Below are 26442 nucleotides of genomic sequence, written 5' to 3'. Positions count from 1 at the left end.
TTCTGGTGCATAAGTAACAGTTAATTCGGAAAAAAAAAATGAGTGGAAGGGGTGAAATGCGTGCCACTTAGAGGGAACAGCATGCGCAAAAGCTCTTTGGCATGACAAAGTATGGCCTTTCCAGAAACTGCAAGATTGCCAGTGACTAGAAAATGGAAAGCAAAAAGGGTAAAGTTAAGGTGATTTTTTTTTAGAAATTAGAAGGGCCCTTCCAAGCAGCCTTATGTAGGCCACAGTAAGCACCTCTGTCTTGATCCTAAGGAATTGGAAAGCAGTTAAGGATCTGAATGAGGGAAGTGATGAGAGAAAGTTTTGAGTTTTGAAAATTCCACTCTAGCTACAAGGAAGAAAGTTAACACAAGGAGGCAAGGCTCATTATTAGCCAATGAGGAGGCAACTGCAATAGTACAGGGAAAACTTGGACTAGACTGGGTAAAAGTGAAGTTATGGAGAAGTTCTTAAGAATAAAAGTCTATAGGACTTGATAAAGGATTGTAGTTTTAGGGGGAGTAAGTGCAGGAAGGAAGAAAAATATCTCATTGGTTTCAGAATTCAAAAACTGACCTAGAAAACACCATTGAAAGAGAAAGTCTTTTATGGCAAACAGGGTCTGCAAGACTTGTAAATGAGAAGACACTTTTTTCCCCCATTGGGTGAAGAGAACTAACCCTGGAATGAATGCGAGTATATCAGTATAGACAGTAGTAGTTTTAAAAAAAAAATGGCCATTAAGTAAAGAAATGAAGATCCAGTAGCTGGTGAAGGTAATATGCAGTGATAGTGTCTTCAGTATACATTGACTTCCATGTACGATTATTTAAAAAGTTGAAGGGAAGTAGCTAATAGAGAGTACAGCAAAATGAGAAAAAAAGCTCAGGTACCCAAGTCAAACCATGGTTCTACTAGTTCCTATTTCTAGGGACTAGGGGCAAGTGGTCTCACTTCTCCATGCCTCAATTTACACAATGGGGAAAAAAGATAATAATAATATCCACCATGCGGGGTTCATAAAAGGGTTCAGTAGGCTAAGTACATGAAGGGCTGGAGCTGAGCTCCCAGCGCAACTGAAGTGCTCAGCGAATAGCTGTTATTAAAAGTACGAGGGAAAGACATGATGCCATTCTCTTTTTTATCACATTTGCTAACCAAATTCAATGTCCCACGGAGCAGAGGTATGGGGAGGTCATCCTGTGCTCTGACATGCAAAAATGTTTGCATTTGTTAAGTCTGGGTGTCTCCTGTATCATATTGAATCTAGGAGTCTTCTGGTCCCATGAAATAACTACATTTTCCAGTTTTGCAAGTTGGCAAGCCAAGCATTAAGTTCCTCTTTTGTAATTGACCATGAGCGTGTTGAGTAATATGTGGATTATTTCTCCCTCTTTTCTTTGATCTTCCCTCTCGCCAAGGACTGCCTGACAGTCTGGTTTCTGGCCAGTGCACCTCTTCAGAATGCACGGAGAAGGAGAGGAAGTGGCCCACAATAGCAGAGATTTACGCCAGATTATAAGGACTTGACTTTCCTAATCCCTACACAAGGAATTCCCTGAAGGAACTTCAGAATGAAAGAAGACATATGAACCATGGTTTTGGATAGTGGTTCTCAAGCTCAGTGTGTATCAGAATCACCTTTGGAAGCCTGTGAAAATGAAGATTCTCAGCCTCACCCTACCAGAGAAAAATAATCAGTAGGACGAAGGCAGGAACCTGCATTGTTAACAAATACTTCCTCCATCCCCATCCCAACTGATTCGGAGTGACTTTGAGACCCTCTGAAATCCAAGTCTCCATCTTCCACTAGGTACTCCTGACCTCACTTGCTTGCTTTGCTTTTTTTTTTTCTCTTTACCTTCTAATATACAATATTATTTACTGTTCTGATTGTTTGCTTTTTGTCTCCCACACATGCTCCAGTATAAACTAAGTCTCCAGATGGCCAAAATAAGTGCCTGTTTTGCTCTCTAATGTATCTCAAATACCCAGAATAGTACCTGACCTAGAGAAAACCCTTGTAAATACTTTGCTAAAATTATTTAAATTGAGTCCCCACACTCCCAGTCATCTCATATATGAACTTCTGTGGTGGAAAGCTTACTAACTGGTCATCTTATTTAAGTCTCCTAGAACATTTGGGTCAAGAACATCTATAAAATGTGCAGATGCCATGTATCTTTTTTGCCAAGAAAAATAATCTGGTAATGTATAATTTGGCATAATTTTCTGAGGATGGAGATCAAAATACCATTCAAAATCAGAGATCTGAGTGGGAAAAATCAGAAAGGGAGACAAAACATGAGAGACTCCTAACTCTGGGAAATGAACAAGGGGCAATGGAAGAGGAGGTGGGCAGGGGGATGGGGTGACTGGGTGACGGGCCCTGAGGGGGGCACTTGACGGGATGAGCACTAGGTGTTATACTAACGTCAGCAAATTGAACTCCAATAAAAAAAAATATACCAGGGATCCCTGGGTGGCACAGCGGATTGGCGCCTGCCTTCGGCCCAGGGCGCAATCCTGGAGACCCAGGATCAAATCCCACGTCGGGCTCCCGGTGCATGGAACCTGCTTCTCCCTCTGCCTATGTCTGCCTCTCTCTCTCTCTCTGACTATCATAAATAAATAAAAAAAATTAAATATATATATATATAGCAAAAATATCAGAGATCTGCATACCTCAAATTACTAATCCTTGGTTATTTACACAGCCCTGGTCCCTGATATTCACCTTGCAACGTTGATGCAGTTAGTCATCTAAAAGTCACATTTATTTTTATTTTTTAAGATTTTATGTTTACGTAATCTCTATAACCTATTTGCAACTTGAACTTACAACCCTGAGATCACGAGTTGTATACTCTATGGACTGAGTCAGCTAGGTGACCCTAAAAAGTCACATTTCATCATGTTTTTCCCTTGACTCAAATCCTGAAGGAGGACTCCCCATTGTTTCCAACTGCCTTGAGGCAGCATTCTAAGTTGCCCACAGCTCAGCCTTCTGCACATCATCTTTCCAGTTTGATCTCTCCTAAATCTCTCAGACCTGTTGCAGAGTGACTGATAAAACATAAATGCTTTAGGGGTGCATGCATGGCTCAGTTGGTTAAGCATCCACTCTCAATTTCGGCTCAGGTCATGATCTCAGGGTCATGAGACTGAGCCCTGTGTTAGGCTCAGTGCTGGGAGTAGACCCCACTTGAGATTCCCTTTCTCCTTCTGCCCCCCAACCCCTGCTCACACACACACCCTCTCTTTCTCTCTTAAAAACAAAACACACACATACGTTTTAGACACAGTCATCCCCGGCTTGAATTCTGACCCCATAAGACACTAGGTATGTGATCTTAGATAACTTGCTTAATTGCTTTAAGTAGTCCTCAGTTTTGCCTTTTAATTTGTGAAATGGGCATAAAGTGCATATTCAAATGTGTTGGGGGGTAGAGGGAGACATCACTGATATAATGAGTGCATATTAATATACACAAAACACTTAAAAATGTCAGGCATATAGTTGGCACTCAATAATTGTTGGGTTTTATCCTTCTATTCTAATATGTTTGGCATACAGGATTTGACATAACTTAACTTTCTTTCCCCTTCCTTTCTAATATTCCTTAGTCTAGACCAAATTTTGTCAAACATTTTTTTGGAAAGAAATAGAAGTTAATGTTTTTGGCTTTGTGCGCCATACTCTATTCTGTGGCTACTGCTCTACCCTGCTATTGTTGCTGGAAAGCAGCCATAGATGATATGTAAACTGCAAAGAAACAAACAATCCAATCATGAAATGGGCAAAAGACATGAACAGAAATCTCACAGAGGAAGACGTAGACATGGCCAACAAGCACATGAGGAAATGCATCCGCAGACTGGCCATCAGGGAAATACAAATCAAAACCACAATGAGATCCCACCTCACACCAGTGAGAATGGTGAAAATTAACAAGGCAGGAAACAACAAATTTTGGAGAGGATGTGGAGAGAGGGGAACCCTCCTGCACTGTTGGTGGGAATGTGAACTGGTGCAGCCACTTTGGAAAACTGTGTGGAGGTTCGTCAAAGAGTTAAAAATAGACCTGCCCTACGACCCAGCAATTGCACTGCTGGGGATTTACCCCAAAGATACAGATGCAATGAAACGCCGGAACACCTGCACCCCGATGTTTCTAGCAGCCATGTCCACAATAGCCAAACTGTGGAAGGAGCCTCGGTGTCCATCGAAAGATGATGGATAAAGAAGATGTGGTTTATGTATACAGTGGAATATTCCTCAGCCATTAGAGACGACAAATACCCACCATTTGCTTCAACGTGGATGGAACTGGAGGGGATTATGCTGAGTGAAATAAGTCAATAGGAGAAGGACAAACATTATATGGTCTCATTCATTTGGGGAATATAAAAAATAGTGAAAGGGAATAAAGGGGAAAGGAGAAAAAATGAGTGGGAAATATCAGAAAGGGAGACAGAACATGAGAGACTCCTAACTCTGGGAAATGAACTAGGTGTGGTAGAAAGGGAGGTGGGCAGGGGGTTGGGGTGACTGGGTGATGGGCACTGAGGGGGCACTTGATGGTATGAGCACTGGGTGTTATTCTATATGTTGGCAAATTGAACACCAATAAAAATAAATTTATAAAAAAAGATGATATGTAAACAAATGTATGACTATGTTTCATAAATATATTTCTAAAAACAGGTGGCATGCTGGATTGCACCCATGGGCCACAGTTTTCCAACTTTGACCTGGACTAGCTTTGGAACTTTGTAGAACCAAGTTCAAGCTTCTGCAAGCCTCAGTGTCCTCATCTATTAAACAGGGACAGTAATAGTACTGCCCTAATAAGTTATTGGGTGATTAAATGAGATAAAGCACATTAAGCCCTCAGTACAGTTTTTGGCGTATGATAGGCATCTCATAGATGGTATTATCCTCATCCGCAGACTTGCCTCAAGCTGTTCCATGATCTGCCCATATCCACCTTTCCTGCCCTAAGAATCTTTTCCAGACTCTCTCTGAGTTTCTTTCTCCCACTTTTCTAACACTGCTGGAATGTCAATTGTATTATTTGAAAATAAGTCATGCATGAATGTAACATATGCAAGTAATTATAGTTACTTATGTGGCTCTTCTGCTTCATCTATTAGACTGTGAGCTCCTTGAAGGCACAATCTGTGTCGTATCCCCCCTCTGTATCTTTTTTCCTGGCACAGTATCTGGCACATGCTAAGCAGCCAAGGCAAGGAGATGGCGGCAATGGTGCTACAGTAATGGTGACAGCAGTTGTGATCATGGTGGTGGTGATGGTGGTGGTGGTGATCATTGGGGGGTGGTGATCTTGGCTGTTAATTTCTTTTCAAAGAGCAGTCATTTGGAATTCTCTTCTCAGTGAGAGCCAAGAAGTGTAAATAGAGCAAACAAGTCTTTCTGGCAGAGAGAGAGGATCTGCTGGAAGGTCAGACAACCACAACAAGACCAAAATTATACATCGCTCTTCCTAGAGCAGCATGAAAAGAAAAAGAAAAAACAAAACAAAACAAAACTCACATGATTGGAAGTCAGGAGACCTGAGCACTAGGAAAGAATCATCCCTCTATAGAGTAGTTTACAGTCCTCAAATTGCTAGCAAAGAGTGTCTTATTTTTCTGCATGAGAGCCCTGTAGGGAAAGTTATGACTACCCATTTTACAGATGAGGAGACTGACTCTCGGAGAGATGAAAGGTATTGCTGAGGCCAGAAGTCATGCCTAACTACTTCAAATTCAGAACTGGTTATGTGACTCAAGGGAAATCATTCTTCATCTTTAAGTCTTACTTTTATTTTCACTATTTGTAAAATAAAAAGTTTGATCTGTAAAATGTACAGGATATGACTTTAATACCCCTCTCTACTCAAAAGTGCTATGTCATTGCAATAAAGTACAAGATATGTACATCTTTCTCATCCCTATTAATTTAAGGAATAAAATTGTTAATGTCTCCGGATGAGAAATAAATTGCAGGTCACAGGATGACTCTTCTAACCTCAAAATATTGCCCTTTTTTCAGGGTAAAAGTTAGATCTGATGCTGTCACAGCACCAGGAAGTAGGGGATGGTGGGGGGCAGGAGAGAGAGATAAAGTTATCCCAGAATTTTCATAGTACAGATAAAGAAACCAAGATCAAAATGGTAGAAGCATTTGTGTCCAATGTCATATAAGAATCAAGGACAGAGACTAATTAAGATTCCAGGTGTCTCAATTCTCTAGCTCCTCCAAAGAGAATTCCCAACCCCAACATGGATAGAGGCAGACACCACATGTTTCCTTTACAAATAAGTAAAAGTAAGGTTGCCCAGTAGTCAATGGCAGAGATGGGTTTTCAATCCCACTCTGTCTGGCTCTTCACAATGACACTGTTCTGTTTCCCCCACTTGGAGCTTCTTCTTCCTCACCCAAAGGCTAAATTAACAACCCCACAAAGTCTTGTATATTATACAACTAGCTGTACTATGGCTTCGGGCTATGTGGGGTCATTTAACAGGTGGAGGAGGACATCTATGTATTAATCAAACTGGCCATGATAAAAAAAATGTTTTCCTTGTTCTAAATCACAGCATGGCATGTAATAAAGGGCTCCTTTCCAACTGAGGCACAAGTCATCATCCTTTACCATGGTGATGGCTACAATTTATGATGATGGATACGAGGAGATCCCAACCATCAAAGGAGCAGTGTCTAATGTTCCCCAGGGCTATCCAGAGCATATCCTAATTCTGGTCCCAAATCAGAAGCCACAACTGCCCCACAGATCTCACGCAAGTCACACTTCCTCTCTGACACTTCCTGACCATGCCATACAATGGCACTCAGAAGTTGACTGAGCACCTCAAATAACTCAAGGGAGTCAGGAGTTCTTACATAGAAGAATGGTTCCATTCTGTTTCAGGAGATCTATAGAAGGAAATCCTTTTACTCATGGGTAACTCCACCTACCGTATCCCTTAGCAACAGAATATGAACTCCAGCAATGTTTATAAAGTGAGAAAATGTTCCTATAATCCCTCCAATCATGATATGCCCTTGTGGGTTAACCAGTGACCTCTCCCATGCAAAAACACAGGTCTTACTCTAAAATGTCATGTTCCTTGCATTTTGGGCTTCTGTAAAGTTAGCCAGTACTACTTAGAAGAGGAAGTACCAAAGGAATCATTAAAAAACTAGAAGGGTCAAGTTTAGATGAACATCATTTTTATCATATTCACAGAAAAATGTTTGTCTATCACATGCTATGTGCCAGGCACTAGGCATCTGTTATCTCATTTGATCTCCATAAAGATCACATTTTACAGATGTGGGAACTGAGGTTTGAAATGATTCAGCATCACACAGTGAACAGGAGCTTGAGGCAGGATTCTAAAGAGAGCACAGAGCCTCTACTACCTGATTCCACTGAGACAAAGTCTCTTGCAGAAAACTCGAAGAAACTTTTTCAGCCTCTCTTCCTTTTCAGGTAGGAAAAGAAAAACCCAGAAAGGGAAAAAAAGGACTTGCCCCGGCCTTACTGTATCTCAGTGTCAGAGCCCAGGCCAAGGTTCTTTCGTGTTTTATCCATGTTTCCTCTACCTCTGGCTGCAGAGCAAAGCAAAGACATGGATAAGCCATGGGAGAAGGAGTGATGAGGTTTGCAGAGGAGTCAGAAAACAAATAGTGATCACAAGGAGAATGGCTGCCCTCTCATCACACCAGCCTCACTCAGTGACCATATTCCCTCCACATCATTTCCACACCTACATTCGGCCTGTCCCACCTACTCCTACCTTAGCCTGGCTCTACTGGAAAAACCTAATGTATCACAGCCCTTAGGCTGTAACACAAGTTTAAAAGGGCCTACCATTGGGGTTTGGGGCCAGGGAGAAGAAGCCGGAAAGTCAATGAAGCCAGATTATCACCGAGCTCTAACGTTTTCGAGCAGGGATGACTAAGGGAAGGCGAGCCCAAGAGAAGATGGCACCCCTGCCTGGCTACCTGCCTAAACTCTTCTCTGGCTCCCCACCACCTGGTGCCAGACTACTCATCACTGCTGCCTCTGCACCTCTGCCTGGACTGGCCCTGCTGCTTGGTCCTCAGCACTGCCCATGGAGCAGCCCTTAGTCTTGGCCCTTGCCACATGGGTTCTCACTCAGTTTCTCAAGGAAATGGGCCACACCTGCTCATTCTTCAGGCCTTTGCAGGAGTTGGGTCTTCAAACTTGCTTATGCTCAGGCTCCTCCCACTCCCCCAGACCCAGCCCTCCACATTCACTTTATGCCGACCCCCAAAAACTCAGTTTAAATGTCACTTCCTCAGGAAAGCCTTCCCTAATTCCACAAGATCTCCTATCACACATTTTCAACCCACTGGCCAGGACAAATCTTGGTACCTTGCAGTCTGTCTCTACTGGTGATTGTTCCATTAAATCATTAATACAAATCTGTAAACTCCATGGAGATAAAGACCAAGTCTACTCGTTGCACTCTTCACTTCTCAGGGCATGACACAGTCCTGGCATATACTCAAATCTACTGAATGAATGAATGACTAGAGCTCCGAGTGTTCCACATCTCCTACAAGGAGAATAGTGACATCTAGCGACTGAGTTCACACTTGGGCTTCTCTGATAACACCCACCAACTGGCCTGGAAAACATCTTGCTGGATTTCCAAAGAAACGGATATTTTGATCATGCCGAGGGAAGCTGGCATAGAATCCAGACATGGGGAATCTGACTCCTACGCAAGGAGGGAAAGAACCACCACTCCTCTTGCTACCACATGTGCCAAGAACACATCACAAAAGTCCTGTGACTTAGCTAGGACGGTGCCACATTACAGATGAGGAGAGTGTGGTCCAGGGAGGCAGCACTGGGCCAAGTTTATGGAGGAGTAAGTGAGGATTTTCCCAGCCTCACCCACCAAGTCCTGGAGACCCCGGCCCTGTGCAGCTAATCATGCTGCTTCGCTCATCCGCACTGATACAACACTGGTCAGATCATCGTTGGTATTTACTGGAAGCTTCAACAGCCTCCTCACAGGGCTCCCTATTTCCACATTCGCATTTTCACACCCAACTCTCACCTTAAAGCCAGAGGGGTAGAGATATAGATAGATAGATAGATAGATAGATAGATAGATAGATAGATAGATATGTTTGATTTTTTTGTTGTAGTGAATGTGGGGACCTCGGATGCACAGAATTAGGTTATCTATGATGCTCATGACTTAAGCTAATTATTGCACCATGTATGGTTAGGCCTAATATATCCAACTGCTTAGTGTTCACTCATTACCCCTAGTTTAATACTTTAAAAGAAAACTCCCACAAATCCACCACCCAAAATGCCAGCTAGGTACGTGATACCTCCATGTAATGAGGACTCCCTCATGACAGTGCCCTGCCTCCCCGACTCAAGACTACCATCATCCTGAATTCTACATTGAACATTTCCTTGGTTCCCTTTTTAAATAATTTATAGCACCTGTATTCATTCCAAAAATGTAGTGTATCTGGCATGTATCTGTTTTAACTTAAAATAGGGGAAAGGGTATCATGTTATACAAAATATACCTTTAGGAGTTAATTCTTCATTTAATATTATGTTCATTCATCTCATATTAAGTGACACTATAGTTCATTTGTTTTGTCTGTTGTAGAGTTTTCCACTGTATGTATTTTCCATTTTATGCTTATTTAACTGTTCTCCTACTGATGGTCATCTGGATTGTTTCCAGAGGGCTCCTTCAGCTGCATGAATCTAATCCTATTGGATCCTTCCTGCATATCCTAAGCATCTCACTGTCCTTTAGACAGGGTCCAAGTTCCGGTGAGCTAGTTTACAACAACTTATATGATCAGGCTCCTTCTGATCTCTCTGGCCTCATCTCTGCTTTCCTTCTATCTCTTGATCTTAGCCATGGGATGTCTTCCAGTCTTTGTACAGATCATGTACTTTTCTGCTTCTGGTCATCTACCTGACACTGTCCCCACCTCCTTACTCTCATCCTCTCTCTGTTCTCTATGAAGCCCTACCTGACCGACCACATATCACTCTCTAGAATTTAGTCCGATAGAATGCTACAGGAGGAGTGCATAATCCATAGTACCCTATTGGTATTGGTCAGGGATCTACCAGACTATCTTCTTTGGGGCCCAGTTGCTATCTGGGAATTGCTGCAGAGGGAAGAGTGGGGACAAAGTAGAGATGCTTTGTCTACCTTCCTCTCCCCAACTGAAGGAGTGGTATTGCTATTCTTGGTTTTATGGATTTCATTTTCTAAATGAAAGACTGCATTTAGAAAAGGTGTTCCATGAATACAGTTTTGCAAACCAGTGAATGAATCATTTATATAGTCTCTTCAAGCCCAGGCATGCTATAATGGAAAATGAGAAATGCAGAAAAAAGAAAAATAGGAGATATAATTTCACAATTAAGCACATAGGCTCTGAAGCACACCAACTTTGGCAAATCACTAAACATCTTTGAGGGTTCCTCACTTCTAAAGTGGGAATGACATTAGGATGAACCATATGGAATTACCATTTTTTTAAAAAAATATATTTATTTGAAAGAGAGAGCGCACAAGCATGTGCATGGAAGAGGCAGAGAGAAACTTTAGCAGACTCCATGATGAGCTCAGAGACCAAAGTGGGGCTCAATCTCATGACCCTGAGATCATGACCTGAACAGAAACCAAGAATTGAATGCTTAACTGACTGCACCACCCAGGTGCTCCCTGGAATTACTATTTCTATAAATCAAAAAAAAAAAAAAAAAGATCAAATGCTGGCAATTTCATAGGAGTCAAACCAATACTTATACATAAACCTGATCTGGGTGGGGGGAGGGCAGATTAAATGAGATAATCCAAGTATAATACTGAGACAAAGACTGTTAGGTTTCAACAATTCCATATATCTTCTTCCCCAAGGTCACTAGATAGAGTATATTTCCCTGTTTTTGTTCACAGATAGGTGTGCCCAATGGCTGAGCTCTTGCCAATGGAATGGAGCTGAAATGATATTTGTCACTTTCGGGCTTGGCCTGTTTAAACCTCTCATGTGTGATCCTCCATGTTCTTTCTTCTTCCACAGCAAGTAATGAAGCATCAGTTTGATGAAGGCACAAGATAGAACAAGGTGTGTCACTGAACCACTTCTCAGAGTGAAGCCACTCATCATCGAAAACATTTATTTGGGACTCCACATAAACATAAAATAACTTCTATTATATTAAGCCTTTGAGATTTGAGGATTTATTGGTTATAGCAGCTATATATGTACTTAAAACATGGTAAAGGAATCAATAAATGCCAATAACCATGATGATAATGATGACAAGACAATCCCAATAGACAACTGGCCCACAAGGGCAGGTGGCAGGAAGATTGGTACTTAGATGTGACTTAGTGGCTGTGTCAGGGAAACTCACCTCCTTGGTACCATTATCTTGGATAAGGGTGTAAAGTGGTACCACACGGTTGATTTCCAGCAGCACTGGTGTGGGGCTCAGCTGCTCCTTGCCTGGTCGGCGGCAAAGGTGGCAGGTAGATGGACAACGGCCTTTCTCCTCACAACGGATCTCCACACCTGAGATGAGCTGGTCGTCCGACAGCATTTGGGCCGTCAGCAGACCTGAGAGGTAGGTGATGAAGGGCATGGACTTGAGTTCCTTCTTGCTGCCCAGCTCTGTGGTCTCTGGAGAGGGGAGAGAAATTCAATATTGTTCAAAAGTTCAGACTCTTGAACCCGTAGAATCCAACGTGCTAAGGAGGTGGTATTCCATGGAAAGGAAAAAAGATGATAGAGTGGTTTGCTCCTGATGCCTTAGTAAGAGCACTAGTCTGATGACTCAGATGTCAGGTGGTGTCTTGTTTTACTATTTATATCAAATAACTCCTTACTTATTTTCTCTGGACCTCACTTTTTCCATATTTAAAGTTGATTGGTAAGACAAGAGGATTCTCCAAGGGCCCTGTAAAATATAAATATTCAAAGATATTTTCCCAATAAGGAATTTCTGTCTAGTGTCAAATTTATACAAATTCTAACTTTCTTTTGAAAACTTGCTCCAGTCCTATATTTTCCACGAAGTTTCATGTTATGGGGGAAACGCAAGCTGAAGTCAAGTCAATTTCCATTTAAATCTCAATTCTGCTTGATAATAGCAATGGGCCTTGGGAAGATCTCCTAATACCCAAAAGCCTGTGAGGATTAATTCTGTAAAATCGAGTTATAATACTAACTAAAACAGTTATGAGTGGTAAATGAGACAGAAGGAGGTGGACCTATCTGGAAAAGAAATGATTTCCTCTTTCTTTCTGTGCTCATCTGTTCCCTTGTTCAAAAGTCCTTCCCTGCCTTCTTCTTGTGCACACTGAGATCTAATTACCCACGCTCCGTTCAGTGCTGTCTCTCTTGATCCATTCAACTAGCATTTCCCACCTCTGTGTCTTTGTTCACCTGCCCTATTCTTCCCCTCTGCCTCTTCAAATGTTTGCCACCCATCAGTGCTCCATTCCAACATCACCCTCTTCAGAAGTCTTTTCTCCTTGCTCTAGCTCTTCTTCTCTGAGTATTTCTGTTGATAAACCCTGATCTTGTTAAGATCATTTTTTCATCCCATTTTCTGCCAACCTCTCCAACTGTATTTTCAACTCCTGGAGTTGGTACCATGTCACCCACTCCTGTCTCCTGCTCCCCCCCATCTGCTTCAGTGTCTAGCACAGTGCTAGGGATGTACTTGAGACTTCATCAAAGAGGGAGACTGTAGAACTCTGAATGGCTAGACTGACATTCGTGATCTAGTTCAGAGCCTCTGAAATCCTTCCGAGGAATTCTATGGATCCCAAGAAGCACCTCAACAGATGGTTGCAGAGGGCAGGAAGGAAACTGGGTAGATGAAACCCAAGACCCACATCTCAGCTTCAAATAGAGCAGTTCCACTTGTATCTCTTTTTATAGACTGGCCTTCTATATAAGACTTCATAAAAAGAGAATGGCTATGGCTATATCAAAAAGCAAAGTGATTTGTACAACCTGGAGAGTTCCATTTACATCACAGACCATATGAATGGTGTTCTCAGACTTGTGTAATGCATAATCTGAGTGGCAAACAGGGTGGCCTGCAATAAGGGACAGAATTTGGTCGAGACATCAGCTTCTTCCAATCCTGGTAAACTTAAGGTGTGCTCCTGCCTCAGTGGAGACAAGAGCCCTGGGCACCAAGGACTAAGAAAAAGTAGGGTTATCTCCTGCTCTAGCTCTCAGCTTGCAGTGACATGCAGCTGATCTGGAAATGGGCTTGCCAATTAGAAATACAAATAAATGCACCCTTCATTCATTACTCTCTGGGCCCTCGGGCCTGGGATCTGGGCTCCACCTTTTCTGTCTGGCTGTCAACAAATGCTTATGAGCATCAGATCAAAGGCTCTGAGGGAGGAAGACAAGGCAAATTCCAGCTAACCAATCCTTCAGAGGGATTAAAGAAGGGTAGTTACAAGATAAACAAAACAAAGCTGTGAAGAAGGCATCTCAGCATCTGGGCAGACAGAGACACTCTTATACACAGACAAGTTGAAAGAAGATGATGATGATGACTTTTGGAAGTGCAAGCCAGAGGCTTAGTTTTGGAGAAGGGTGACTTCAAACTTGGGAGAGAATAACCATTGAAGAGAGAGGGCTAGAGGACAGCCAGAGCTACAAGACATTAGGGGGGTTATCTCACACTCTGACCCCAGAGGTCAGTAAACTAAGTGGTCCATGGGGCAAAGCTAGCCTTCTCTCTCTCTCTCCTCTCTCTCTCTCTCTCTCTCTCTCTCTTTGTAAATAAAGTTTTATTGGAACAAAGGCACCTTCATTCATTGATGTGTTATGTATGGCTGGGCACACACAAGGGCACAATCGAGTAGTTTCAACAAAGATGCTATGACCCACAGAGACTAAAATATTTACTATCTGCTCCTTTACAGAATAAGTTTGGGTACCTTGGCTCTAGTCCTAGGTAATCGTGGGGAAACTGAGTCTCAGAAGGAGACTCTATCTTTGGTCAGTGTGGTAGTGTAATGAATTAAAGTAAAAACACTGGAATCAATTAGGCCATCATACATGTAAACTGTGAATCTCCAATGAGGAAAACATAGAGGGGGGCATCCTTTCTCCATAAAACATCTTTCAAAAGCTATTGAAAAAGCACACTTTTGAAAAATGTTAATCTGGTACAACCCTCCCATTTTACACAAGGGGGAACTGTGTCCCAAAGAAAGACTTTCCAAGGTCAGATGGTGAGTTAGTGTTCCTTTCATCACATGATCCCAGTCTCTTCTATTAACCAATTTGTCATTTAAATGACTATTTTAATTTCATATTTTAAAACATAGATGGCCTACACCTCACAGCATTTTACCATATGCACATAATTTAATTGGAAACGAAATGTGGTGCTGGAAGTAAAAATGCCCTTGATCAAATGAACACACATAGACACTGGACTAAAGATGTAACTAACCATTTAACCACAAAACAAGTTATAGATCTCTGCTGGTCTGTTTTTTTTCCAATAAATCTTTTTTTTTTCCAAATCTATCAATCCAACCGGTGAGTTAGAAGCCCAGAGTCTAGGCTGACAACTGCATTGCAGTAGCAATATAGAATTCATAGCTGAACTTAAGGGCTGGTTTTAAAAAAGAGGGCACTTGAGCATCCCATGGTCCCATCCCATTGCTCAACAAATGAAGAACCAGAGACTTTAACAGAGAACAAGATTTACATCTGTATTGTGTGCACATTTATTAACAATTATCTTTTTTTTTGTAAAGATTTTATCGTGCTTAAATTACGATCTGGATGAGAGTTACAACAGGGAAGACCATTAACCATTCCATTAATTATTCCTCTGTAGACATTATGATTATTGTGAAAGCTAATTATTTCTGATCCAACCTTACTCTGTGGCTAAAGTCATCTTTAGTTCAAATGCCAGTTCTTCAGAAAAGCCTTCCTTGACTTCCATCCCCATGCCACCAATCTATACAGGGCTTCGTATGAAAGATTCTCATAGCATCCTGTTCCATCCATCCTCTCTTCCCAGACTGTAAACTCCATGAGGACAAAGACAATATCAATTTTCCCTATGCCCATATCCAGTTTACATATAACCTGGAACATGTTAGGATTACAGTAATAGTTTTGATACAAATTTGTTGGGTATATATATATTGACCCAAAGTGCTGTGCTAGCTTATCAGAGCATTGATCAGTCTAAGAGTCAAGATTCATGAATTTCAAGACCGACAATTAACTGGTGGCTTGTAATCAAGTGCCAACTCTTCCCAAAGTAAAAAATTAGCTTCCTCAATTGGAAGGTTTACAGATGAATAGCTGATCAATTTGCCAGTTGTTCTGACCTCCTCTGGGTTTTCACATAGACCCTTCCATTGAGAGGATGGGAGAGCTCAGTTAAAACAGGCTGTCTTTAACAGGCAAGGATAAAGAGCATTTTTGAAGAGACGTATCCTCTGTTCACATTTCCCATCCCTCTGAACAATGCTTCCAAAATAGGATCATGTCTGGTTTTAAGCCCAATTCAGTTCCAATGACACTACAACCCATTCATTTGAGAACCTGCCAACTGAACTCTCTTTTTTCTCTTCCCAAATTCCTGCTGGGTATTATTTTGTTGCCACCAAAAAAAAAAAAAAAAAAGGCAGCCTCAGTTGAAGTGACAACTCCTTGTTGGGAGGGCAGCCAGGGCTTTTCGGCAGGAGGTGATGGCACTGCTTGCCCTCATCCAGAAAACAAAACAAAGGCAGCAGACTAAGGGCTCCTGGGAGAGCCAAAGCTGTGCGAATGTTTGTTCAATATTCGGCAACAGCGCAGGGCGCTGCCTCCCAAGTCAGACAGGCTTGCTTTGGCAATAGGCTTGCACTTGAAGCATTTAAAGGCTCCACGGGGACCAGAGGGGCTCAAATTAGAAACGTTAAGGGTGGGGGAAAGAGGGTGAGACTTTTATATCATAAAGAATGGCCTTTATTACAGCAATGGCCTCCCAGGAATTGCTGAAATGGGATCATTTCTTAGGCGGAGTTACTGTCTCCTGTTGGAGGAAAGCAATTGCTCTGAGGTCTGCCTCAAGGACCCACACAAATTTATCCTTAACAGAGGGAAAGTAGCCAGCCAAAAGGCCTGTGCTTCTGCACTGTGCAATCCAAACTTCCCAGCCTCCCAGTCAAGGTCCTGCATCGTTGGGGTGCCCTTCATAAGTCATGGTACCAACCTGACTGAGTTCTTGTGAGGATCAAACACGGTGCCTAGCAAAGGTTAAGCACTCAATCCTTTCTAGTTGTTGTTGCTGCTAATGCTGTGGTTGTTATAATTCTCAGTGCTGCTGTTGTAACAGGATGTTACAACTGAAATTTCCATTGAGGCACCAAGATAGAATAGAGATGAAATCCCCAAACCAAGCCCCAATATGCAGAACGTACAAAGGAGATGAATCCTAACTCGTTTCATAACTTCAGGAACCTCAGCCAGTACAAGGAAATAAAACAAGGTCAGAAAGTAGGCAGGAGGGATTTAGGAGAGATTTGTTTGAGACAGGCTGTTACCTAATGTTTAGAGTTTCCAGCGCCCCAGGTGAGACATGTAAAGCATGCTATCTTCTAATCCTGTTCTGTAAGAAGAAGCCTCAAGAGTGCCTCTTGGAGACACCTAACTCAGAGAAATGAACAAGGGGTAGTGGAAAGGGAGGTGGGCGGGGGGTTGGGGTGACCTGGTGATGGGCACTGAGGGGGGCACTTGGTGGGATGAGCACTGGGTGTTATGCTAAATGTTGGCAAATTGAACTCCAATAAAAAAATTTTTAAAAAAGAGTGCCTCTTGGAGAACTTTCTGTGTGTTCCCCACCGCTGAGGAGATAGTGGACTAGGGTCCTATTCCACCTGCAAAAGCTCTAGTGGCCTGTGGCAGCAGAACAGGGGAAGCTGTATGGTGTGAAAAACGCTCCAGTGTTTCCCTTGGACCAGGTGTGAGTCACACAGGAAAAAGAGGCAGCTAGAACACTTCCAGTCCTACCCAAAAGGAATTCTAACAAAGATTGAGGGGTGCCCCCCACTGAAAATCCCTATGTGGTAGGCCCCCAGAGAAACATAGGTGGAAGGGGATCGATCGCTGGCAACCAGGCAAGGAGAAACTGCAACATCCTAAGCCTTGGGAAGAGCCTTTGAAAAGCCCCCCACTTTTGGCTAGCTTTAAAAACTGGCAGGAGTGGAAAACAAAGACAGATATAAGGGGACCACAGCAAGGATGACCTTCCTAATCCTTACCACTTCTCCCTCCCTCTGTTTTATAATGGAGGGAGAGGAAAAAAGAAATGCGAGGTAGAAAAACAGAATGAAGGGCAATCTTGTCCCACCCTCTTCATGCCCCACCACTGGGGAGGGCGAGGAGACTTGATTAGTCAGATTTAGAGATGTGATTAAAATTCTTGGACTGGACATAATTCCTGGCTGGAAACGATGTTAGCAAGTGACAATGTCTATCACGGTCTAGTCCATAAAAGTGAAAATAGATTAGATGTGCCCTGCTAACCTCATCATCTAGGAGCAGAGGAAGATTATCCCCCTGAATACATTAAGAAGGATCATGGGAATCAACTCACATATATATACTCTCACATGTACATAGATTCACCAACCAACTCACATGTGTATTCTTGAACACATAAATTCACGGTGATTACTTTCAATTTGTATCATCAACTGAAACATTTACATCACCATCATAGTGCTTATCATGTTTTTAATTTTACTTAATGTGCTAGTTCAATGAATATCTGCCCCCCCAACTAGACTGTGAGTTCCATTAAAGGGAGGACCATGGCCTGTTTTAGTGATCATCTGCACCCCAGCACAGAGTTCACTATCTAACGTAGTGTCGATGGTTTGCAGGTACGTATCTGAATAAAGGAACAGATGAACATGAGCCTCTTTCCCTTTAATCCATTCCATTCCTATAACACTCATGAGACTTCAAACTCAACATCTCAGTTTATCACCATAGCCCCAAAGGCAGATGGTCTTAACCTTACTTTATTGACATACAAATGATAGCTTGTAGCACCAAGTCTCACCCTTGCACAGTGAGTTGTCTCCTTTGCAGGGACTCGGGCCTTCTCTGTTCCTGTCACTCCCAGACAACACTTGCAGGCTCCCTCACTCCTTTTCCATGGGCTAAGGCATCTCACGGGCAATAGGCATTTTAAAGGTCAAGTCAGGAATCCCGTGTAATGTTTCATTCACCACCAAACCATCCTCTAACTTCTTTTAGGAAACTTTTAATGATATAAAACTCATTACGTCTTTAGGCCTCCAGTTCCATTATGGGACAGCTCTGTTAAATCTAGGCGGCTTCCCATCCCGATATAGCATTTGTCGTCCTAAGCATCAGATGCAGCCCTGTAGTTACAGACTTGATGTTATTTGGACACCCTCGCTGCGGTACTCAAGCCTGCCCACTACCTGCCAGGTCATGCTAAGATTAACCAACTAACTAGGGGAGCTCCTGACCCCAGGAATTGTGGGGGCATTCTCAGGTGGCTTCTGATGAGGTTTATGTGTCTCAGTAAAAGATAAGCATGCATGGGTGTGCGCCTGCACCCATGAGGACATATCTACAAAACGGAAGAAAAGGCCTCAGTGAAGACTCTAAAAAGAAGACAGGTCTACAAAACTGCCAAATCCTGGGATGACTGATCTCCCGATCTAACCTAATTCACAGCTTCTTCCCAAAATACACAAGTAATAAGCCCAATTGCAGAGGGGCAGCCACAGCACAGTGACCTGCCTGGGTTTGAATCCACCTCTTCCATTTCCAGGTGGGTGACCTCGGACAGGTCACTTAACCTCTCAGAGGCTCCATTTTCTCATGTGTAAAAATGTTGATAATGTTGGTACCTACATCTTGGAGTATTTGGTGGATCAATGAGAAACAGAACCCAATGAGGAATTTACAAATTCTAGGGTGTCCAGAGCATCATCAGAGTCGTTTGTTCCAGCCCTTGGTCTTTACCTCAGCATTACTCAGTTCTCGTGCGAGTCTGGATCTGCAAAAATCTTCCCTTGTTATCTGCTAGCGATTTAACCACTGTGTCAGGAATTTCTGTTTAAACTACCCACTTCCTACCTAGGGGAACACAGTAGACAAAGGTAGATGATTCAGTAGACGAAGGTAGAATTGAAAACTTAAGTCCAAAGTCACTGAGTTAAGAACACCTGATTCAGGATCCTTCCGGGCAAGTCACTACCTCTCCAACCTTGGTTTCCTCATTTGTAAAATGGGGAGACTAATTCCTCATTAATTGTTCTGAGCGTCAGATAGGAGATGCAGCTTGAGCTGATTTACACCTATCATCTCATAAGGTTCTCTTTATCACACTACAAAGTAGGAATCATTGCCCCCTTTTACAGATGAGGAGACTGAGGCTCAGCATAATGTACTATAACCTTATAAGTGATAGTATAACCTTACCTATTCTGAGTGAAAGCGGTTAAATCTCTGAGTAAGCAGTTAAATATAAGGAAAGCCATACTCTCTGCACAGCAGGGAGTGGGACCCCTGGATGCCGCCCAGTATCCCACAGCAGTGGCTAATATCATTTGTTGGTTTGTTTGCAAATTAGGATTCTTCACATTTATTTTTTAAGTGCTAAAATACCTGCACGGCTCTGCTGTGCTATTTGTCCTAAAGAAAGTAATGGGCACAGTGAAGAATCCCAGTATAGTTGAGAGGACCCAAAAGTGGGCCTTCCCGCAGACAAAGGTGTACCCAGGCTCCCTCGCCCCCTTCCAGACTTGTATCCCTCTTATTGTTAAGGTTAACAGTCAGCCTAGAAGCTCATCATGTATTCCTGACTCTAGTGAGCTAAGGTGGGCTGTGGCCAGACAGGAGAAGCTGGAAAAAAAAAAAAAAAAAAAAAAAAGCCATGTGTGATCTCCTGCTGCCCTCTAGTGCCTGCTTAAGATGATTGCTCTTGGGAAAAATTTTGCTTTATGCCAAAGAATGATTACTGTGCGCAAAGCAACTTGCTAGGTTCTGAGGACAGTAGGTATGACAGTAAAGGCTTGGCTATGATAAAAGGAAGCCTAGTGTAATGACTATGAGGGTTACCAGCAAGACTTTGCTTAGAAGGCCTATTCAGTGCCAGGTTTGGAGCTAGGCACTGGTGGGGGGCCAGGGGGATGAAATTATGAGCAATGATTTGTTCCAATCCTAGTGATACCCAAGTGTAGAGATGTGATTGAGCGTATCAGCGAGGAAGGAAACACCAGAAGAGAAGGAGAGGGGAGAGACTGGAGATAAGGCAGAGAGAAAAGATAATCAGTGGGGTGGGATCCTCCAGGAATCAGGTAGAAATGAACTCCCAGATAACACTGGGAAGGATGTGGTCTGAATGTAAGACCAATCTAAGGCAGAATTTGATCATGAGACCAGGGCGTCTGAGTACATCTCTACAAGTTGTGTATTGCATGATGGTGACAAGGCAAGGGGGCAAGGGGGCAAGTGGGCAGCCTCAGCCCCACTGGTCATGCTCATGCCCACAGGATTGACTCCAAATGGAAGAGTCCTATTTCCTAATTTACACAAAAGCTAACTTATGGGCTAGCGGAGGCACTGCATATAACCATGCACAAGCTGAGGCTCTGATAAGCTCTATTATGTGTAAAGTAAGGCTAGTATCCCCGACAACACAAAGTTCTTAGAATTTGAGATAATGTAATGCCCATGCCAGCCAAGAAATTTCAGTTCTTTCTGTAATTATAACAACCAAGGTTTTTTATTTTTTTTATTTTTTTATTTATTTATTTAGTAGAGAAAGAAAGGTAGCAGGGAGAGGGGCAGAAGGAGAGACAGAGAATCCCAAGCAGAGTCCAAGCCCAGAGTGAAGCCTGACATGGGGCTCCATCTCACAACCCTGAGATCATGACCTGAGCTGAAATCAAGAATGGGACACTTAACCGATTGAGCTACCAGGTGCCTCAATCTAGTTTTATTTTTAAGATGTGATGGGATAAGTCCTTGAAAAAAGGGAAAAGCTGGAAAGGGAATTTGTATTTCCTGAGCTCCTAGTCTTCTTCGTCAAGTACAAGACATTATGAATCTCACTGTCTCCTCATAAACAGTGCTTTGAACTAGGAGTATTACAATTTTTATAATTATATCTTACATGTGAGGAAACAGAGGTTCTGGAGGGTGAAAGACTGAAGCCAAAGTCCGGTAGGTTTTCAGGATAAATACAAAGCCCGTTTTCTGTCCTATGGATCACAGAAGTATCGTTAATAGGAGGCCTGCCTTCCTCTACTGGGATCCCATTCTCCCTCTTTCTTCAAAAGTCTGCTTAGAATTGATCTCCTCAAGGAAGTATTCCAAAGTTAGTTTTTCCTCAATTCCTTTCTTCTTCTTCCAGTAGCTTCTTAGCCTAGGGGTCAAGGATGAAATGCTCAGAGGGAATCATTCCAGAACAGGGCTTAGGGAATTGGAGGTCTCGGGGATGCTAATAAACTGCTTCAAATGGAGACTCCCAGATCATCCTGCTTGGGCATGATCCTGACACAGTACAGCAAGCCAACAAGGCACAACAGGCCACCCTGGGGCCAGTGGGAGGTTGCCAGATTTGATCATCAAGGAGGGTGGGACCCTAGGTGGAGTCAGTTGGAGGCTTTGGTGTGAAGAGCTATCAGGAAACAAACTTCTACTCTCTGGCCACTTCCTAGGAGGCTCCAGTCTTGTTGTCACCCTTCTAACTCTTTATTTCCACTGAAATCTTAATACTTAGGTTAAAAGATCATCTTTAAACATGCCAACAGGCAATACTTTGGGAGAACAGATTCAAAGTGACTTACTTCTCCAATTAGCATCCCTCCTCCCTTTAGCTGTGCTGCTAGGGGTAGAGAGAGGGACTAATGCGTCCACCCATCAAAAAAATAAAATAAAATAAAAATAAAGGACTAAGACCCATGAGGGACTCCCTGCCTTATTGCTGAGGAAATCAGTAAAATTAATATTAATGATAGCTATGATTTTACGGGGGCATATTACAGGTCAGGTGTTCTGCTATTTGCTTTGCATACACTGTCTCCTGTGGTCTGAACAAACCCTGGCAATAGTGAGAAGCAGGTTTCCTTATCATTGCTTATTTATTCATTTATTCATTCATGCATTTATTTTAATTGTTCTAATACAGGGCTTGAACTCACAACCCAGAGATCTGAACTCAAGAGCTGAGGTCAAGAGTCTGATTCTTAACCCACGCACCCTCCCTTACCACATTTTAAGGATGAAGAAATGGAAGCTCACAGAAGTGAAATCAGGGGTTGGGGTGAACTGGACCTCATGCCATTTGGACCTTTTCTACTTCTAAGCACTTCCAGGATCTTAAGCTCCAATCTGCTAGACTACTGGCAATTCAGAGCTAGACAGTTATAATTTCTGAGCATTTAAAGTGCAATTTCTGTTACTTCTGCCCATTACATCATAGTGATTAGCAATAAAAACCTTAAAATAAGAATCTATGGACAATCAATAGGTAATTGGTTGAAAAATTATGGTGCATCTACACAGTGGAGTCTCTATTTAAAAAGAAATTAGGACAATCTTTATATGTAATACAGTAATCACAAATGTATTTTATTAAATGGAAAAAGCTGTGTGCAGAGCAATGTTATAGTGCTTTCGTTTGTACAAGAAACAAATATATATATACACATATATATACACACACACACACACATTATATAAAGATTTCTATATAATGTACATATGATCTATATATCAGGTAGATAGAATTTTTCACTAAGCAACACTAAAACAATTAACCAAAAGTAAAAAAAAAAAAAAAAAAAAAAGTTGACCACAGAGGGAGCAAGGAAATAGGGTCAAGGAGACAAGGACAGAAGCCAAAGTTGTTTGAGTGTGTCTTCTTTGTAAGTTTTAGTTTGGAATCACATAAAACTATTATGTATTTTTTAATCAAAAAATACAAAAACAATCTGTAAGTTATATGTAAATTGAAAAAAACCTAGCTATATATCAATATATTGGCATAACCACAGAGAGAAAATAATTATTTTAAGTGGCTTTAAAATGCAAATGCAATATTTTGATTGTATTTGTGTAGTGAGAAATATTCCAAAGGAAAAAAAAGTGCAAATAAATCTTAAATTAAATATAAAGGATTTATTGCTAGCTGTAATATTGATATGGTTATTTTGAAACTATTAGGTATAGATTGTGGGCTATAGCAAATAAGCCATTCCCTTACCATCATTAGGAACTAACATTATAAGTGTAAGAGGTAATCACTTCAGGTATAAAATCAAAAAAGGTGAGAAAAATTCTGTACACTGAAATGCCAACCAGAAATAAACTTATAGTTCATTTTTATCTTTTAAAAAATAGATATTTCATAGTGTTCTCCACTGAAAAGACCTAGAAATAATGGTAACCTAATAGCCATAATTTTCTTAATGCCTAGACTCTTGTTTTGAAATACCATATCCCGCTAAAAGAAACAAAAGATTCTTGGAAAAATTCCTTATTCCAACTCTGAAATAGGTATGGTGCAAGCTGAGCCTGGGACATCTTGCTGTGCCAAAAAGAGAGATCTGCCAACGACTAATGTGGTCATTTCAAAAGGACATAGAAGCCAATCTAGAGGGGCTCACACTGGCCTAACATTGAATAAACTGAACATCAAAGAGAATAATGGCTGCGATTGATTGAAATAGATCAAATAAATAAGTTTCCTGTAATTCACAATGTACTTCAAACCAATACCAAAGCCAAAACTACAACCAAAAAGCAAACAAAGCCCACTGATCACCACTGGGGACAGCTAGGAAACTAGATCATTATCTGAAAATTGATAAAAGAATCAAGTATTAATCAAGCTTTAATCCTATGACCTGGCTTTCAGGGTAACTACCTTTTTTTAGGGCGATGTTGCAGGGAGAAAGAATGAAAGAATTAAAAAAAATGCCATCTTGCAAGCTCTAATAAAACAAGAGATCTAGACAGCTATCATCAATGAAGCCTAAGACCATTCGGAGAAAGGCTGATGGGAAAATGTCTAATCAGTGATCAGACTTATACCACCTGACCTGCTGATCAAACCTGGTATCACTGAAAGTAGTAAATCAGACAATGAAGTACCTTTGATAAGGTGCCAGAGGAAGCACACAGTGGCCTGTGTGCTGATGTTCATTGGACCTGTGGATAAGATTCAAAGGTCTGTGACTTGTATAGGGGAAAAAATACACCTTTATTTTAAGTATCCTGTAAAAGCAATTTCGCATTTCCCTAAATTATGAATGCAGGCAACAAACTATAGTAGTGTATGATTTCCTATGACTTTGACACAAATTCACATGTATTTTTATCACATTACAGTTGTTACAAATATTTCTAAATACTTACATTCAATACTACTTAGCAATTATAACAGTTAATAGACTCTCCACTACATCTGGTCATTAATAAAGTAGTACATATCTTACACTACAGATATGTTTCTTCAATATTTTGATAACTATATCTTGATGCAATTTCTTTCTTCAGAATTTAACTTTATGAATTTTAAAACATTATTCTGATATAAGTGGGTCTACAGTCTTCATCATAATACAAGATAGGTCCATGGGACCAAAAAAAAAAAAAAGTGATGAATCCCTAGGAAAAAGAACAAATTAACACAAAGAGGGAGCCATTACCTAAATCTGTGAAGTAGACAATTCTAAAGAACATATGAGTCAATGTTTTCAACAAACAATGGCATGGGTGTAATAGGTGTGACTATTAACAGACCAAAGAACACCTAATATGACATGTAGACATTTTGATCCTTATTTAAAGATACCTACTAAAAAATAGATATATTTTGAAGCAGTTGAGGATGCTCGAATATGAACTGCTAGATGTGATAATGATGCTGAGAGATTATGCTGAAAAATAATTGTCTGTTAGAGATGCATACTGAGGTATTTAAAGGAGGAATGATAGGATACCTGGGATTTACTTTAAAAGACTTCAGCAACAAAAAACAAATTGGGGGTGAGGGAGAGCTGAAACAAAATCAGCAAACTATTGACAACAATTATTGCAGGGTGATGGGCGCACAGGGATCTACTCTACCATTTTCTCTCCTTGCATATGTACTTTTCTCAATAAAACACAGAGAAAAAGAGGGCTGCCAGAGGATTACACAAAATCAGTAAAGGCAATTATTGCTGGGGAGTAGAATGAGGAGTAATTTTTCACATCTACAGTATGTAATGTTTAGATGCTCTCTTCTAAGTGCATTTTCACTTGTATTATGTTTAAATTTTTCTTTTAAATAGCACTTAGAGGTTCCTACTTTTGTAAGAATAAATTAGAATAATGGTTAGCAGTGACGTGAGATGGGGGAGGATTTTGGGGAAAGGAGACTGTCTCTTTGTCTACTGCCACCCAGTCTTGCCGATATGGATGTATGAAGTGGACCATGGTAGACACCATAAAGAGAAAGGTGAAAGAAATCCCGGAGCTCTGATAACAGGAAATATGCAACAGGGTTGAGATGGAGATGGGGACTTTGTAGAAATAAGGCCTATGGGAAATTTTTCAGCAACCCTCTCTTAACATTGGGTTGAGTTGAGGTTGATGGCGCTACACAGGGAATGTTCTCTGGGCAAGCCTTCAAATGCTACGGACATTTATCAAGCTCCAACTCAGTCAGTGTTTGATTACTGCCGACCTTTGACTATACACACTAGTTGAAAATATTAGAAAGTGGATCTGGCCAATGCACAGAAATGTGTATGATATTAAAATAAGGTTTCAAAACTCTGAACCAGCTGTCTCCATATCAGTTCAAGAAAATTAAGAAAAAATTCCTCCCCGCACAATAACATGTATGCAGCCTTATTTGTGATGGTTAAATGTTCAACAAAGGCCTGTCAATCTGACAATGTTTCATGTAGCCAGTTTGACTACGAAGACTGGGGGAAAAACTGATATCAAACATTTTCCTATATTAAGTAAATAGAAAAACTTGTATTTATTAGAAAAACATTTGTTGGATGCCCAACTTGGTCATAAGTATGCATGAATATATTAAAGGAGAACCATGTAAATGTTTACACTTAGATGAATATAACCAACATAATGGTTATATTAAAGTGATGGAGAAAGTTGACTCCTTTTCTATGCTTTTTTATGCCGTATATTTAAATTGAATTCAAATACGTATTGAGCATTACCATGTCCTGAGTGAAGGTCAGACTAAGAAATGCACGAATATTGAGTATGGCATATGTAGATCAGAGTCAGTTTCGGCAGAAAGTAGGCTAATGACAGATAGAGAGATGGTGGATAGAGGGATACATAAACAGGATAAGAGA

At 41.3% G+C, this 26442-nt stretch overlaps 1 protein-coding gene across 2 annotated transcripts in view; it reads right to left on the bottom strand.

Annotated features, from left to right (window-relative positions):
• The window catches only part of ASTN2 (astrotactin 2), a 227695-nt gene that overhangs the window by 172697 nt on the left and 28556 nt on the right, over positions 1-26442 (bottom strand). For both annotated transcript variants that reach the window (XM_055301660.1, XM_055301661.1), the window contains exon 2: positions 11445-11710. In XM_055301660.1, coding sequence (XP_055157635.1) covers positions 11445-11672 — 228 coding nt within the window. In that variant the 5' untranslated portion in view covers positions 11673-11710. The remainder of the gene's footprint in view (positions 1-11444; positions 11711-26442) is intronic.

This window comes from Nyctereutes procyonoides, unplaced genomic scaffold (assembly GCF_905146905.1).
Source record: "Nyctereutes procyonoides isolate TBG_1078 unplaced genomic scaffold, NYPRO_anot_genome, whole genome shotgun sequence".
In the NCBI taxonomy this organism is placed as follows: Eukaryota; Metazoa; Chordata; class Mammalia; order Carnivora; family Canidae; genus Nyctereutes; species Nyctereutes procyonoides.
Note: the sequence above shows the minus strand (reverse complement) of the source record. Positions and strands in the feature narration are given on the sequence as shown.